The sequence below is a fragment of the Puma concolor genome, chromosome D2 (assembly GCF_028749965.1).
Source record: "Puma concolor isolate L17-30 chromosome D2, mPumCon1.1.hap2, whole genome shotgun sequence".
NCBI classification, from domain to species: Eukaryota; Metazoa; Chordata; class Mammalia; order Carnivora; family Felidae; genus Puma; species Puma concolor.
In genome coordinates, this window is record NC_141677.1 from 18,167,203 (window position 1) to 18,184,782 (window position 17,580).

The 17,580-nt window shown below is 54.9% G+C and overlaps 1 protein-coding gene across 1 annotated transcript in view; it reads right to left on the reverse strand.

Moving 5' to 3' along the window:
- The window catches only part of GALNT2 (polypeptide N-acetylgalactosaminyltransferase 2), a 194,882-nt gene extending 177,684 nt beyond the window's left edge, over positions 1 to 17,198 (reverse strand). Inside the window, exon 1 of the mRNA XM_086679705.1 lies at positions 16,728 to 17,198. Coding sequence (XP_086535831.1) covers positions 16,728 to 16,853 — 126 coding nt within the window. The 5' untranslated portion in view covers positions 16,854 to 17,198. The remainder of the gene's footprint in view (positions 1 to 16,727) is intronic.
- Between the last annotated feature and the right edge of the window lie 382 nt (positions 17,199 to 17,580).

The window sequence follows — 17,580 nt, forward strand, 5'->3', positions numbered from 1 at the left end:
CTTACACCAGACTGCTCAGCGGTGCAAGAGCATCAACGCTGGCACGCGGCGGGGGACCCAGGGATGACGGAAGGCTGCGTCCTACCATCAGGATCCGGAGACGCACCCCTCCTCCCCCGAGGGCACGCAGCCCAGTGTCTGCGGCTGGCGGAGAAGGGCTTGGGCCAACCCACAGCTCCGGGTCCTCTCCTCCTTTGTCCCTCTGCTCGCACACAGATCGGAGGACGGGACGGAGCAGTAGGGCCCCCTCCCCGGGGAAGGCGCTAAGACACACACACGGGGATCTTCAACGCTTCACACACACCCAGGTATAGTTGATCCCAATCATTCCAGAGACGCCGAGCACAAACATACTGCCCCCATCATTACCACGCAGGGGAAACTAAATGCTGAACGTTGTCCGTCTCTTGAACTCTCTGGGCACCACTCCACAGTCCCGACAGCCTTTTTTTTTTAAATTTTTTTTTTTAATGTTTATTTATTTATTTTTTTTGAGACAGAGAGAGACAGAGCATGAATGGGGTAGGGTCAGAAAGAGGGAGACACAGAATCCGAAACGGGCTCCAGGCTCCGAGCTGTCAGCACAGAGCCCGACGCGGGGCTCGAACCCACGGACCGCGAGATCATGACGTGAGCCGAAGTCGGCCGCCCAACCGACTGAGCCACCCAGGCGCCCCCCGACAGCCTTTTTAAAGGAAAGAGCAACGCCTTAAAACAGGGATTCTCTATTTTGATACGTTTCTTTGTGCCGCCAAGTACCGGAGGGCTGCCGACAACCTTTAAAGGTCATCTCTTAGCCCGGCTCCGCCCACCCCCCCCCTTGCCTAATTAACACTTAAATGTGTATGTTCTGTGCAGAGGGCTTCCTGACCAGCACGCCAGGCAAAGGCCAGATCGCTAGGCCTTGTCCGCCACTTCTCTGTGTGCAGACCTCCCAGGCCAGGATTGTCCTTCTCACGGCACGCGCGACATTCCCTTCCTGGGGCAAACAAATAGCCCAGACGCAGGAGGGAAGGCTCCCAAGCCAGACTCTCCCCCAGCTCTGACGGGGGAGGGATGAACAGAGCTCGCCACAGGGGGCGAGGGAGCACAGTGGATCTCCAAGGAGCACGCTGGATCTCCTAGGGTGGGCCAGCTCCTGAGGCCTTGGGAGGAGGCGACCAGCCTAAACGTCTGGGGGCCGGGAAGGCAGGACGTGAAGCCAGACAGCCACGCAACTGCCGTCGCATCAGCTCGCTCCCCCGCGCCATTAATCCAGTAGGTCTGCTTTGTTCTGGTGCCTCTGGGGACCACACTGCACTCTGACCAACTACAGTATCTTCGAAACGTAACCCAAACGTGACACTGCTGGCCTCGCTCGGTGCCACAGCTTCCCCTTAAAAACAGGGACCTCCCCAGGGCCATGCGATTCCATGTGGCCCAAGAAAGGGAGACAGACCGCAAAGGAAGCGGGCTGCACCTGATTTCATCCCTGGTCCAACGACTCACACCACGACGTCACCATCGGCTAGGGTCTCTTCCTCCGAGCAAGCCCCCTTGTCCATCAGAGCCTGGAGTCAGCCCCAGAAGCATCTGCGGGAAAGGAGAGTGAGCACGCGCAAAAAGTAGGGCGCTGGCTAACCCGTGTCAGTAAGGCCGCCGTCATCTCGTGAATTTCCAGCCACCCCCAGTTTACAGATGAGGAAATGGAGGCCAGTAAGGGTGACGGCAACACCTGAACCAGGCTCTTCGAGTGGGCACAACCAAACATCCGGGTTTTTGCATGGAGTGTTCTTCTCGACATCATTGCACGGTTTATCTATTAATCTGCAATCCAGTTGTACGTTGTCTTAATTAGAGGCATCAGAGAAACCACACGAACACCCTGCTAATTGACAGAACTAGTCCTCAGCCCTCACTGGGGGGGCTCTGTCGCGTTGCCACGGATTATTAATTTGTCTCCCACTTGTCACTCACCTACAGTTTCAAAAGCAAGCCAGAAACTGTACTGATGAAACCAAAAGAACGTTTCCTAATTAAAACCTTGTGGAAAAGTTTCCAAATAACACGCCGCATTCAGATAATAACAGCTCAAGATATTGAAAAAGCCAATTGCCTATTAGAGTTAAAAAATTAATTACACAGTCACAGAGTTAAAAACCACATCCTGGGGTAGTTTCAAAGACGAGAGCTTACGGGGTAAAACCGGGAAATGAGCTCCTGGGAACCTCACGCTGGAGGAGAGGGCTCCAGCCTGAGCTTCCTGCCTCCGGTCTGACAACCCCCCTGCCCTCGCCTCGCCCCCATCGACTCAGCGCTCACACCGGGGCCCCTGCCCACCTCACCCTGCCCAGGTCACCCACCACCTCTGGGGCTCGGCTTCCTCACTGAAGAAGGAGCAAAGGCTGCAGGAATCCCTTGTGTCCTTACCCTCCTTCTAAAACGAAGGTCCCAGGCAAACTCCACGGAGGTGCAGGTACTTTCCGGGAGGGCAGGCTCATCTGCTTAAACACGGCAGAGGGTGGCTGGCTCCAGTGAGCACAGGAGCCCTGGGCTCGTGAACACCTGCCACGGAGGACAGCCCCACCCGGTGCGGGGCGCCAGCACCTGTCACTCTAACATGAGAGTTTTCCGTCGGCACCAGTAGGTGTCAGAGGCACTCGCTACAGAAGTACCAGGCCCCATTCCGCCTCGTTCTTCACTGAACCACCCGAGGAGATCCATAAATGAGGAAACTGAGGAACAGAGGAGTTAAGGGTCTTGCCTGGGTTTACACAGCCACCTGGAGAAGCCAGGCCCACGGCTCCCGTGTATGCATCCCCTCAGCCCCGTGCCCTCAGGGCCAGCTGTGCCGTCCGGAACGCCCCTGCACAATCGCCCTGGGCTCTGCAAGGCGGTTTCCAAATGCCCCAAGGTGGATTTACCGAGTTGCCCTGGCAACCCCCTGAGACCCGGGCTCCCCACTGGACACCGGCTCTTAGGCGGCCACTGGCCAGAAGTCACGCCGCATCGCGCACAGAGCCCGGGTCATCGAGGACTCCGTTCTGCGGGCAGCTCAGACCCTGAACACACACCGGCCCTCCACAGGCCCCTCTTTCCCTCTGCTGAAACCCACATAAAATCTCAAAGTACTGAGGAGAGCTTTGCTTTCAGAGACCGATGGTGCAGGTGGTAAGGACACCAGCACTTTGCGATGCTTGCGTGAAGCACCAGGCGGATTAGATCATCAGAGGCCCCACCTGCCTCTGTGAACCCGTCGGCGAGACCCAGCGGACCACAGCGAGGCTCCTTCTGTGATGCCCACCCTCAGGCCGGAGCTCAGGCCACCTAAGAACCCAGAACACACCCCCTCGCAGCTCACTGCTAGCTCACCCACATCCGCAGCACACAGTGATAAAGGTCACGGAGACGATCGCCAGCCCCAGCAATCAGCACCTTCCAGGTCTGAAGCTGCAGGTCTGCATTAATGAGACAGAAACCTGCCGTTTGGCATGGCACACTCTTCAGTCAGGGACGGCAGCTCTAAGATCAGGACAGCCACAGCCGACTCTCTCCAAAGCCATATTTTAAGTAGTTGGGGAGCCATTACAATTCTAGCCCCAACACTGCCACTGCATGACCTGTGGGGCAAGTTCATAACCTTGGGGCCCGCTGGAAACTGCACGCGTGAGTGCAGGAAGAAAACCAGTTCCTGACATTCTTCCGGGCATGCAGAAACGAAAGATAAATGAGCAATGCCTCCAAAGTGCTTCGGGCAGCTCGGTGACAAGGCTGACATAAATTGGAAGTATCGGGAATTATACCTTACAGAAAACATGCGTTATGAGGAGCGCCTGGCAGGCTCAGCGGGAAGAGCATTTGACTCGTGATCTCGGGGTCGTGAGTTCAAGTCCCACGTTGGGGGTAGGGATTACGTAAATAAAACTTACAAAAAAACACATGCATTATCTATCATACGTTTGTCACAAATGTCTCATTCACAAATCCAATGTAAAATATGAGGTGTTACCAACGATATCCTGCTGGGGAAGAAAGAAATAACATATATTTATTAAGGGTCTCCCACCCTGGCTTCCCAAATCATCCATGGCTCCTAATGGATTGTTTATAACAGCAAGCAGACCGCCCAGGATGAGTGGAAAATGTTTAGCAGGACTAAACATACACGTTTTCTGCCCACTCGCACCTGTCAAATGAGAAGGATACGGTCAATGTAACAACATCCAAGTCAAACTCAGGTAAGTGACAGGGTCTCTGGGCCACGGAGGAGGCTGGTTAGGTGTAAGCGATCTCACAGAACACCTTAAACTAACAAACACTCTCCCACCAAAACATTCACCAAGGTTAGTAATTTCCTGAGAGTTTACACAGATAATTCTTATAGAAGAAACGGTACCAAATGTAAGAATATTTTCCTGGTGATACAGGTGACAGTTCGAGATCTTAGGCAACCTCCGAAGCATCCTTTGAAAAGAATCACCACTGGGGGCGCCTGGGTGGCTCAGTCGGTTAAGCGGCCGACTTCGGCTCAGGTCATGATCTCGCGGTCCGTGAGTTCGAGCCCCGCATCGGGCTCTGTGCTGACAGCTCAGAGCCTGGAGCCTGTTTCAGATTCTGTGTCTCCCTCTCTCTGACCCTCCCCCATTCATGCTCTGTCTCAAAAATAAATAAATGTTAAAAAAAAAAATTTAATCACCACTGGGTATTCCTAAATTACTGAAGACACACAAGGCTGATGTACGTCTTTACTAACAGTGATGCTGATTTATGAGAAATAGATATTCGCTCTTCGTCCACAGGTCCTGGCTCACGACTCCCCAAACCCCTGACTGCCTGTTGTCCTCAGTTCCTGAACACCCTTTAGAGCCATAAAGGTGAAATGGGTGTCTCGTGAATCTTAACAAGCCCCCTTTCACAACTGGGTTTATGTTAATGAGGTGACTTTGGAGAAGCTCTCAAGATGGGGGCTGGTTGCCAGGGGACCCAACCCTGTGATTAGAGGGCTGGAACTTTCAGTCCCACCTCCCCAGTTTCTCGGGGGGGGGGGGTGGAGAGCAAAACATGGAATCGATCACCCATGGCCAATGATTTGGTCAGTTATGCCTATGTAATGAAACCTCCACAAAAACCCAAAAGGAGGGGTTTCGGAGAGCTTCTAGGAGAACCAGAACACTTCTGTGTGCCACCACACCAGGCCTCAAACTCCATGAGGACAGAAGCTTCTTTGTTTGGGACTTTGCCCTACGTATTTCTTAATCTGGCTATTCATTCATATCCTTTGATATCCTTTGTAATAAATCAGTAATCTAGTCAGTAAACGGGTTCCCTGAGTTTTTGAGCCGTTCTAGCAAACTAACTTTTTACCCAAGAAAAGGGCCTTGGGAACCTCTAATTTTTAGCCAGCCCATCAGAAGCACAGGGAACAGTCTGCGCTTGTGATTGGCAGCAGAAGTGGAGGACGATCTTGTAGGACTGAGCCCTTAACCCGTGGAAGCGGGCACCGTCTCCAGGCAGACACTATTAGAATTGGATTGAACTCAAAAGGCGCTCAGCTGGTACAGAAGCATTTTTTGCTAGAAACCTCCCTACAACAGACATGTTGGAAACTGGGACCAGAAACCTTTCACTGACTCTCTCCCTAAGCCTTCAAGTTGCTTTTTGAAAAATTTTGGTTTTCAGGGGCGCCTGGGTGGCCCAATCAGTTAAGCATCCGACTCTTGATTGTGGCCCAGGTCATGATTTGCACCCATAAGTATCTAGTTTGTACCTACAAAAGATAAGGATTTTCAAAAAATCAACCCCAAGACCATTACTGCCACTAAGAAAATTAATGATGATGCTTAACATTTCAACTGCTATCCAATCCCTCTTCAACTTTCTTTCTTTCTTTCTTTCTTAGGTCTTTCTCTAGTTGGCTTGTTCAGTGATTCTGAGCTCCCTGAAGGAAGACAGAGTGCCTTGCTCACCCCTGCAGATCCCAGCATTCAGCAGGGTTAACTTGTAGATAGAAAACGCTCCAAAGTGTTTCGGAAAAGGTTCATGCTCATCACTGCTCACCGCTCAAAAATAAAAGCCAAGAAGTACTTCTGCTTCCGTGGATCCTGGGGACTGGGAGTGAACAGATACAGACGTACACGTTCCAATGGGGGCTACTATTTCCCTTTATCAAGCACAGAAGGCGCGGAGCCGAGTTCTCATAAAGGGGAGTAATCTCACACGTGAGAAAAAGAAGACCGTAACTCATCAGTTCTAAGAGGCACTATTTTTCACAGCTTACCATGAAATTGGGACGCATCCCACAATGAATGAGCCTGATGACGCCGCGGGCCAGCAAAAGGGCCACAATGCCCCTGTCATCACAGCACCTGCTCAAACATACAACACACCAGTGGCAAAGTCCACATGATGCACGTCAAGTGGCCTGGAAGAAAACCCCAGAAACAACAGTAAAGCACTCGTAATCCTTAGAAACCAAACCAAGTAGGATAGAAATGAATGGGGAATTGGGGAATTAGGGAAAATTCCCAAATGAGTTAAAATCTGGCTAACTCTACATAAGTGCCATGCTATGTTAAGAGCCCAGAACCAAGAGCTTTTAGAGCTTTCATTGATTTTTTTTTTTTTTTTTTTAATGCTGCATCACCAAAGGTCTTGGCAGTGCAGATGACTTTGAGGAAAACAGGCACAAATATCTAGGAGTCAAAAAGTAGACACTGAGAAAGTTTTAGGAACACCTTACCCAATATATTTCATGTGTATTTTCCTTTTTATCTATGCACAAGCGTGATGTATGGAAAAATCAATGTCTAATTAAATCCAAAAGAGCTCTTTAAATAAGTAGAAAATAAAAACGTTAACTGATAAAGAAACCATTGTGTCACAGTTCAATGAACAGTGGCTTTTTTTTTTTCTTGCCCAGTGCTACATCAAATAATGGTTTTATGGATAATGGCATCTTAGACTTGATAAAAAGAGGGATATTCCAGATGAAGGGGAAAATCGGTGATTATCAAAAGTGAGCAGCGCCTGGGTGGCTCAGTCGGTTGGTTGAGCGTCCGACTTCGGCTTAGGTCATGATCTCATGGTTCGTGGGTTCGAGCCCCGCATCGGGCTCGCTGGTGTCAGCACGCGGCCCGCCCCCCTCTCTCCCTGCCCCTCCCCCTCATGCTCTCTCTCTCTCTCTCTCTCTCTCTCTCTCAAAAATAACAAATAAGCATTAAAAAGAAGTGAGCAGCAAGAAAAACAAGTGGGTGGGTTCTCAGCACAAGGGAACAGGGAAGGGCCAGAAGGGGGCACGGGGCGGTGAAAAGAGGGTAAGCCTTGTGAAGGTTACAGAGCAAAAGCTCAAAATCTAGGTCGAGGGGAGAGCCCTTGAGGCGGGAAGCACCAAGACAGTGAGCGTTGAAGGCATCCCACGCAGGGCCAGCCAGCTCATCATCCAGGACAGGCCCGTGCATTCCCACCCCCCCCCACCAAGAGTCACCGCCTGATAACAGGGTACCTAGTTTATGGGCATCTCCTAAATGCAGACCTCTAATTTACATCAGCTCCTCCAGCTGTCCCTGTGATTCAGCTGAGACAGGCAGACCCTGCCACTCACGTGTGTCTGCCTTCTAGAGCAGCACCCTTCCACGAAGAAGGCCCCCGGGGCAGAGCTAAAGAAACCTCCACAACTGCTCCAAAGTCTGAAGGTCTTTAAAAGGACCTTTCCTTTGCCGCCACGCAAATGCTCCAGTTGTTTTTTCCGGAAACACGCCGGGGGGCGCTGCGCAGAACCCCATAACGTATCTAATGACTCCTCGTAAGTGCCCACAGTTTCCCTGAAAAGCAGCTGGGTAATCCCACATGAGAACCGGGAGGATGTGCAATTTCCCACCATTCCCCTCCCTACCACGGCTGTGGGCAATGAAGTCACATGTCCATTTTATTTTCCACAAATACTATAGACCACGGAGCCTCAGTGTGACCCACTTTGCCAAGAACCACCTCTCCAAAGCCCGGGTGCCAGGCCAGCTTCTGCCCTCTGGTTTCCTACAGACTGGTTTTCCTGCAGGAATCAACAACCCCCATCACCCAGAGCAGCTCACAGAGACGACGTCACAGTGGGAATCCCGTGCCGCAGCAGGTGCACAGGGACCCGCGAGGATTCCTCATTAAATGAGAATACGCCTGGAAAGCGCTCCGCCAACGTGCAATGTCATTTAACAGTGTACTCAACAATGGACCATGGATGCCGACCGGGTCCAACTTAGCATTTCGCACAGATCGGCTCAGAAATCAAGCGACGGGATCGTTCCACAAGCACGTTCTACCGAGTCGATGCACGTTATTAACCTGCAGGCGCCTAGAGCGGTCTCAAGCCCGAAGCGGGAGACGGGAGCGCGGGAGTTATGCACACCGTGGTCACTACGGTGGGTACACGCATCACCCGAGACAGCCCTGCGACAAGAAGACCCAAGATTTCCACGTCACAGAGGAAATTCCACCAGTGACAGACCAAAGGCGACAACCTTCGGGAAAGAAAACCAGCTCTCTCGTTTAGCAAAAGCAAGCGAGAAGACAGACCACCAGAAGCCAGGACACAGCTGGAACCAGGGGCTGCGTGCGAAGCCAAGGGAGCCACAGAGATTCACCTGCTTCCACAGTCTGGGCTCAAACCTGCTCAAACCTCACTTCCCCGTTGAGCCTAAGGGACCACCGAGGCACCACAACCACCCCCACCCAGCTCCTAATCCCCCGACGCTGCTTTTTTTCTCCCTTGGCACTTAGCACCTTTCTCCACCCAACACCATTTACTAACCTCTCCTGTTTCTGTCTGGCTCCCCCCACCCCCAGAATGAAAGTTCCATGGGAACGGGGAGATTCTGTCTGTTACATTCACCGCCGCATTCCCAAGTACCCAAACAGTGTCTGTCACGTAGTAGGTGCTGGCGAAATACTCACTGAGAGAAGGAATGGAAGGGAGTAGAGCCTGTTTTCATTTCTGCTCCTGCGGGAGGGGCAGCTGACGACTATGGTCTTCAGGACCGGCAGATGAGCGACGGATGAGAACACGTAAGATGGAATCACACAGCGCAAAAAGGTGAAAATGAAGAAAAGAGCCAAACGGACCTGATACCACCACCGAAGCATTATGTGTGTGCTCCAAAATGCCTTCCGGGAATGTTCTGACGGGGCGCAGCAGGGCGAGGGCGCTGTCACGAGGCACGGAAGGGGCACGGACAGACCAGCTACCAAGAGGGAGCCACATCCCACACCGCGGGCAGGCAGAAACCCTCCAGGCCTCGAGCTGTAGGCAAACCCCACCGCCTCCGGAGGCCCGGGGATTCCTCCCATCAGACAACGCTGGGTCGGCCATCCGCCAGCTCTGCGACGTTGGGCAAGTTGCTCACCCTCTCTGTGCTTCAGTCTTCATCGGAAAAATGAGAGGACCAGAAGGGCTGCTACGAGGAGCCACCGAGTCGACATCGATAAAGCATCAGGCCTGGGCCTGGCACACAGCGGGTGTGCACCCCGGGGTCCACCCTGACCGCACAAAGAGGCCATCCTGTTCGGCAGGGGTCTAACCATAAAGGTCGCACGGAAAAAAAAAAAAAAAAAAAAATCAAAGTTTACACAGACACTGCAGCGGTCCTGAATCAGGGGCGATCCTGTCCCCCAGGCGGTACCTGGCAGGGCCCGAAGACATTGCCGGTTGTCACACACGAGGCGGAGGCCGGGGAAGCCACTAAACGTCCGACAACGCACAGGGCAGCCCCACACAACAAAGATGAACTGGCTCCAAATGTCCGCCCGGCCAAGACGAAGCAACTTCTGATCCGGAGTGACCGCTGCCCCAAGGGGACCCTTGACCCTGACAATACACGTGTCCTGATGTGGGCTCTGGGAATACAGTAACCCTGTCCCCGCCACGCTGACCATACCTCCTCCCAGAGTCACCGGGCAGGAAAGTGCCCACCCTGGCAGGACCGGGCAGCCCGCCCTCAGGGCCTGAGGGACTCTGGGGAGGGCAGAGGCAGGTGGCACGTCCCCAGGCGGCCACCCCTGAGCCGCTCGCTGCTTCCCGACAGCCAGCTCCCGTAAGGCGTGGCACCCAGGGCCCGTAATCCCCAAAGCCCAGGAAAGCTGCTTCCATGTAAGCCCAGGAGTGAACGGCCCTGTGTGGGGCCTTTTTGGCTTTTCCAAATCCAGCCTCCTGGATGAATCACTGCCTTCCCCATTCCAACACGCGAAGAAACCCAACCCGTATAAGATGACACGTTCCCCGGGCCCATTATACTGGACATGACAGAATGCAGAAACACCGAGGCAGAGTGAGGGCAGGGGACCGACGGGGAGGAGGAGGGGCTCCAGCAGGGAAGGCCTGGTTGGCTCGAATCCGGTTTTTCATCTCCTAGAAACGGGCACACAGTCAAAAAGGAGAAAGGCAGGGGAGGCTCTCCTGACCGGACAGGTAAACCAGATGGGCATTCACCTGGCGTTGATCCTGAAGCTCAGGCACGTGGCCAAAGGCTAGAGAAGCCCCACACCGGCTAAGAGACAGGGTCAAGTTCCACTCTGAGGACCTGAGTGTCCACCGGAGTGCTCCCTCCAACCCATTTGATCTAATTCTCAAAGGAGGAGAGGCCCTCGCCGTGCCCAGCCTCTCCTGAAACCCCACTCAGGAGGGTTTGCTTGTGGAAGAACCAAGAAGTCCTCCCGAAAACGCTTCACCAACAAGGCAGTCTGGAGGCAAGGATCTGAGACAGGAGGAGTGAACACAGATCCCCAGCAGCAACAGAGAATCAAACACTCCCGCCTCAAGGGGAAAGGTGACCTTTCGGGTCAGGGAGGTGACACCAGGCCAACACTTCCTTGGCTCTGAGTGGCACACCGACGGGGGTGGCACCCCACCTGGGTAAGTCCCACTGCGACGTGGACACAGAAGCGGGGTCCAAAAGGCCCCTGCAGTGGCAGGTTTTCAGTTCTCTGGTTGCTGAACACGGAGAAGGGATCCCAAGGGAGGACCAGGGCGGCCAGCGTCTCGGGGGCATTCGGGGTCTTGAGGGTGGCATTTATTTCACAAGCAGAACGGAAGCATCCCCCTATTTTAATCTGTGTGGCATCGCTGTGCAGGTGCATTTCCACTTGGACATCCACCCAGCTCGTGCGTCGCAGCATCGCCCAGGCAAACCTTCCAGAACAGGATTCACAAGGAGCACAGCGGAAGAACTAAAAGAGGGGAGCGGATCTGGCCGGGTTTGGCAATTTTCTCATCCCATGAATTTGGCTGGGCCGGCTAGGAGACTTCATAGGTTTGGTCTGGTTTCGTTATTTCCCCAGGAATACCCCACCTCCTTCCCCGGGATCTCAGCCAGCATCTCAAAGTCAGCTCCTGCCTTTGCCTGTGTCTCTGCCCCAGGCAGCCTCACCGGCACCACCACCCCCCCCTCCCTCTTCCCCCTTCTCCTCCCTCTCCCCCCTCTCCTCCCCCTCCTCCTCCCCCCTCCTCCTTCCACTAAGCCAACTGTCTCTGGATTTGCTAGAAGGCAGGCAGCACAGCATTGCCTGCTTTGAAGTCGACATCTTCCCAAACGTGACTTCCAGCTCCGGCAGAAACAAGATACTATGTGTACACATAGCTACCGATCCGAATATAAAATGTATAAATATCCCTGGCTAGTCATTTCCCCCGACCACCTCTCCATTTACCTCTCCCCCGGTTCCAAACAGGAAACCCACCATTCACCAGGAGGTGGGGTAGAGGGATTTACGGAGGGCCTGAAGCCCACGCACAGCCTTTACCAGCCAGGTCTCCCCACCCCTACCTCGAGGTCTGACAGCCTGAGCCAGCCGACCCCTGGGGACAGCAGCTTCTTGCTCGTTTCTGCTAGAGGGTTAAGGGAAGCGCCCGTTACTTCTGCACAGCTTATCAGCCACAACCTGCTTCCCTCATGTTCGAGCACCCAGAGCCAGCCACGACACAGCTCCGGAACAGGGACCCTGGACTTGCCTTGGAGAAAAGTTGGTATCACGGTGCCATGTGTCGGATTCTCTGGCTGTAGCCTTCTCCCCCCACCACTGCCCTGCCTACCCTCGGCTTCACACTCCCATCTCAAACAGAATTTCCTTCGACTCTACCCTGCTCATAGGGGTGGCTAGGTGTCTTCTGGGTACCCTCCTTGGCCTCCACCCACAGACAGGCTCACAGACCCCCATCGTAACACATGGCAGCCTCACGTTCAACCTCACACCACTCACACTGGAGGAAATACCAGCCATCTCCCCTCCTGCCGGGGGATGCAAGGCCAAGGAGGGCCGCCCTGATCCCAGGTGGGGACCCCCGCTCTGACACCACAGCTGGGCACGAGAGAGCTGGCGCATCCTGACCCCTTCCCAGGAAGGCGGTCCTTAATGTCACTCTTTGATACAAGCCCAAATGAACCAAACCAATCAATCTTGGAGGAACGGGTGAAGGATGAAAGCACAAAACAAAAGCATCAACGGTTTTCCAGAGGACAAGAAGACACTTGAGATTCCTGGTTCACTGTATTTTCAAGGAGTCATTTGGGGGGCGCCTGGGTGGCTCAGTCGGTTAAGCGGCCGACTTCGGCTCAGGTCATGATCTCGCGGTCTGTGAGTTCGAGCCCTGCATCGGGCTCTGTGCTGACAGCTCAGAGCCTGGAGCCTGTTTCAGATTATGTGTCTCCCTCTCTCTGACCCTCCCCCGTTCATGCTCTGTCTCTCTCTCAAAAATAAATAAACGTTAAAAAAAAAATTTTTTTTTTCAAGGAGTCATTTGGGGTTTTTACTTTTTCTTTATTCCCCCTACCGCCCCAAAACCATTCATCCGATGTCTACTCTTTCTCAACACCTTACTCATGGCATCTAGCGCTCTGCCACGAGGTGAAAATGGTTATCCCCGCTGCAAAGATGAGAAACGGACGGTCGGAGAGGCTCAGTTAAATTAGTAGAGGTCACTAAGCAGAAGCGGGTAGAGAGAGCTAGGGTCGCTCAGTGCCAATAAATGGACTCATTGCCATGCCTCTTCTTGTGAACGTCCACTACCCAGCTCAAAACGCATTACTGTCTCCCTGTGATCAACCAAATTAAGAACCAGCCAGTCAGCCCGGCACACGAGGCCCTCTAGAGCCTAGTCCCAAAGTCCAGTTTCACACCTTACTGTTGCCCTACGACGTGTACCACACTCCCCCACCACTCCCTCCATCCCCCACATGCCTCCGACAGGACCACCCCCGAAGCTCCTCAAGGAAGGGTGGTGGAAAGCGAAAGGGCTGCCCGGGCCCGGGGTCACGGTCCTTCAGCTAACACCTTCCCTTCCCTCCCGAGGACGTGAGCAGCGCAGACCAGGGGTCTCAGGTTGACGGACTCTTTTTTTTTTTTTTTTTTTAATGTTTATTCATTTTTGAGAGGCACAGCATGAGCAGGGGAGGGGCAGAGAGAGGGGGAGACACAGAATCCGAAGCAGGCTCCAGGCTCTGAGCCGTCAGCACAGAGCCCCACGCGGGGCTCGAACTCGCAAACCGAGAGATCGCGACCGGAGCCGAAGTCGGACGCTTAACCTACTGAGCTCCCCAGGTGCCCCTCGGGTTGACACAGCCGTCAACTTTACATCCCGGGAAACCCTTCCCTTTCCGTCCTCCACGGCCACCCTTAATCCTTAGGCAAGTGCGCTTCAACAGATATCCCTTCTTCTCTCCTTACAGCCTCACCCACGGCCAACCTGCCAAGGCCTGGGGGAGACTTAACGTGATTAAAATTGTAAAGCATTTAAGATGCTCAAAGGAGAGACATCCTTGAAGTGCAAATTATTAATTCAGGGGGACAGAGCCAACTATGGGAGGGGTGATCTACATAAATGTAAAGGAAATACTTTTAAACAATATTACACGTAAACCGATTGACCTCACACCTGACACCTCAGCACTGAGTCCCGAAGGGTGTGGCAATGCCCACGATGCTTCTGAGCACCTGCTCCTCCGCCTTATTAGATCTGCAATCCGAGGCGCGGCGGCTTTCTGGGTTTCGCCAAATGGGAGAGTAACGGTCCTGGGATGAGTTATTTAACAGGCAGGGCACACAGTGACAAGCCCGGGCGGGGGTGCTGAAGCAGCAGAAATACCAGGCAGGCTCCCATCAGACAATCCCCCGAAGTCTAATACTGAAGCCTGGTACCCCGTGAAAAACATCAGGGCCGAGAGACACAGGCTAAGCATTGACTTGCATACTATGAAACAAGAGAAGAAACATTAATTCCACTTGCACCTAAAAAACTATAGCTAGTATTTAAATTCTGCCTTTCGTCCCACATTATCTTTTTTATGTCCATACTTTACAAGCTAAAAAACAAAAAACAAAAACAAAAACAAAAAAAACTACATATTTCCTTTTATCATAAGGATGAACTAAATCTGAAGAGAGGCTTTTTAGTCTTTAAATCCCTGGAAACAGTTCAAAAGGAAGGAAGAGTAAACAATTTTATACTCTAGATTAGGAAATTCAAGACGGCGGGGTTTTCTATTCAGGTCCTCCAGAATGGTCTCAGGGCTTCGACTTTCATACCAGGGTCCACAACACTAAGTTAATGAGTCTTTTACTGCGATTTCAAAAGCTATTGCATTTACACACCTCTTCCTCAACTGACAAATCACTAAACCATTCTAAGGGCCGGGATTAAATTTTATGGTTCGTTGACAGAAAGAATAGAATCCCAAATCACCAATCCATGTATAATTGTTCATTTCCCACACATTTTTTCCCACCTGATCTCTTATCTCCCACTAGGTCACAAAGAGTTCTGAGATTTTTTTTCTTTTTTTAAATTAAGGATACCACTTCAGAGGCCAACACAGGAGACCCCCTCAAAACCCTGCAGCTCAAGCCCACAGGGGAGAAGTCAGCTTCTCTGGATGCTAAGGCCACACCGTTGCTGTTTCTAATCACACGTTTCTCATGAAAGCGGCAAACCAAGGAAAAGAGCTCTACCAGTGTGGTTGATGTGTTTGTTTTTCTTTTGCATGAAAGGCAGAAGGCTCTGCCAGGTCCCACCAGCACACCAAGCCATGCAGCCCTGCCAAGGCCCGGTTTACTGCACAGCAAAAGTTTTGAAAATAATTCCAGGTTAACGCGAGCACAGTTTTCAAAGGGCCACACTGCTCCCGCTGCTCGCCGGGCTCTTTACCATCCAAGAACAAACAAAAGCCTTCAGGTACATATACAGCACTTGCCTGCATTACAAAAAGAACGGGGCTAAGGGCACACTGTTAGCTCAGAACTCAGCTAGGCCATTTCAGCACACGGAACGACTTCATTTCTGCTCCCTCCAGACAAAGCAACTCCACACGATTCCCCAAGATTAAAACAAGATACCTATCTCTATCTCATACCTTCAGGTGAGAATGAATGAATGAATTGAAACAAACAAACAAACAAACGAGGGAAACCTCTGAAGCAGCCGAACCCCATCACGGACTTTACAGGTCTGACTGTATGGCTAAAAAAAGTCCGTTCATAGACACTCAGTCCCGTTTGGCTTGTTCCAGAACACCATTCCCTGCTTCCTGCCCAACCCGCGGTCCACCTCCATGAACTCAGAATTTCCTGGGTTTGCGGTGACACTAAACATCACAGCGATGAGGGTTCCAGGATTGTGGAAAAGATAACGCTGCTTTCAAAGCCTATTAGCCACCGAACACCACAGGCCAGCCGGCAGCAGGTCCACGGCCAAAGCCCTCCTCTCCCAGCACGGCCGCAGGACCGCACCGTCGGGGCTCCTCCGGCCGCTCGATTTCCTCCCGGATACGCCCGGCTGTCCAGACTGGCTTACACGGTCCCCACGGCCTAACCGCCCGACCCCTGGGAGCCTGCTCAGGGCGCCCACAGAAAAGGGACCATCCCCGCGTAACGGCGAGCGGGGCTGGGGAAGACAAGCGCAGGCGGCCACGTCCGGGCCGCGCCGGGGCCGAGAGGGGAAGGTCGGGGGAGGGTGGGGGCGGAGATGTCCGTGGCCGGCCTCACTCGGGGCGCAGAGGCGCGCTGGCCCTCCGCTGACAACCGCCCAGGGAGTCTCTTTTACCCGGCACGGGGCCGGCTGCGCCCCCCGCCCCCAGAGGTAAACGGCAGAGAAAGGGGCAGAGACCCCCGACATGCACCCCCCCCAACACTCCCCGCCGCGGGGTGACAAGGGGGAAACGGGTGAGGATTTGCGGCGGCTCGTATCAAACGCAAGGGAAGAAACTTGGACTCCTCTCTCCCGTACATGACACTTTGGAAAGGCAGCCGCCTCTCCCTCCTCTCCTCCCCACCCCCTTTTGTGTGTCCCACACCCCCACCGCTTAAACTTCCCACCGCAGGGGATGGGGCTCCCGGCGGCCGGACAGGACTCAACTTCAATTACGTGTGGCAGACGGAGGGGGCCGGGCGGAGGGGGGGGGGGGGGCGACGAGAAAGGCGTCCGGGGCCCCCAGTCCTGCGGGGCCGCGCCGGGTCGCCCTCGCCCGAGTCGGACCAGCGCAGAGGGGCTAGGTGCGCCCCCTGCCCTGGGGACTCGGCCGGGAGGCCCGGGGCGGGGAGCGGGGACCCGAGAGGAGATCGGGACGGAGGAGAGCGGGAAGGGAGGGAGCCCCCCTCGTTGCCCCGCGGCCGGGCGGGGGGCGCGTCGGCGCGGGAGGGGCCGGCGGGGGAAGGGGAGTCGGGGGCTTGGGGGGGGGGTGGGGGGGAGCCGGGCCCGGGCAGGGCGCCCCACTCACCTTCCTGCCGGCGCCGCCGCCCGCGCCCGCGGCCAGCGCGGAGCCGCCCCCCGAGTACATGTAGTAGGCGATGCCCAGCACCCACAGGAAGGCGAAGCAGAGCAGCATCCGCGAGCGCCGCCGCATTCTCCCCCTCTCGGCCGCCGGCCGCGGCCGCCGCTGCTCGCGAGTGCTGCCTGGGGCCGGCGCGGGCGGGGAGCGGGCCGGGGGAGGAGCGGAGGAAGGGGAAGGGCGCGGCGGCGGCTCCTCCTCCGGCGCGGGCTGCTGCTCGGCGGCGGCGAAGGCGGCGCGCGCTCGGCGCCCGAGCTCCGCCCCGGGCCGGGAGCGCGGCGCGGCGCCCGAGCAGGAAGCGGCGGCCTCGGAGGCGGCGAGCGGGTCAGGGAGCAAAGGGCGACCAATCGGCGGCGGCTGCGGGGGCCGGGGCGCGGGCCGGAGGAGGGGATTACCGCGTCTCCATGGCTGCAGCACGCGGGGCTCCGCCGGGAGGGCCTCCGCGGGGCCGGCCTCGGCGCCGCCCCCGCTCGGGCCGCCGCCCCGCCTCCTCTGCGTCCTCCCCGCCGCTGCCCTCTCCGCCCCCCGTGAGTGACAGGTGGCTGCCCGGGACCGGGCGGAGCGCGCGCACACGTGCGCACACACACACGTGCACCCGCACCGGGGACGCCGTCGGTCACGGCTGCCTGGCGCCGCCCCGCCGAGGCTGTCATCTCCTCGGTCCTGGGTCTTTGGGACCGCCTCAGACCGTTAACACGCTCGCTCTTACCACTGGCCGGCCCACCTGAGTTTTTTTTTTGCTGCAAACCCGCCTCCTGGCCCCGACTTAGCTGCTGCTCGCTGCAGTTTTCTTACTAATTTT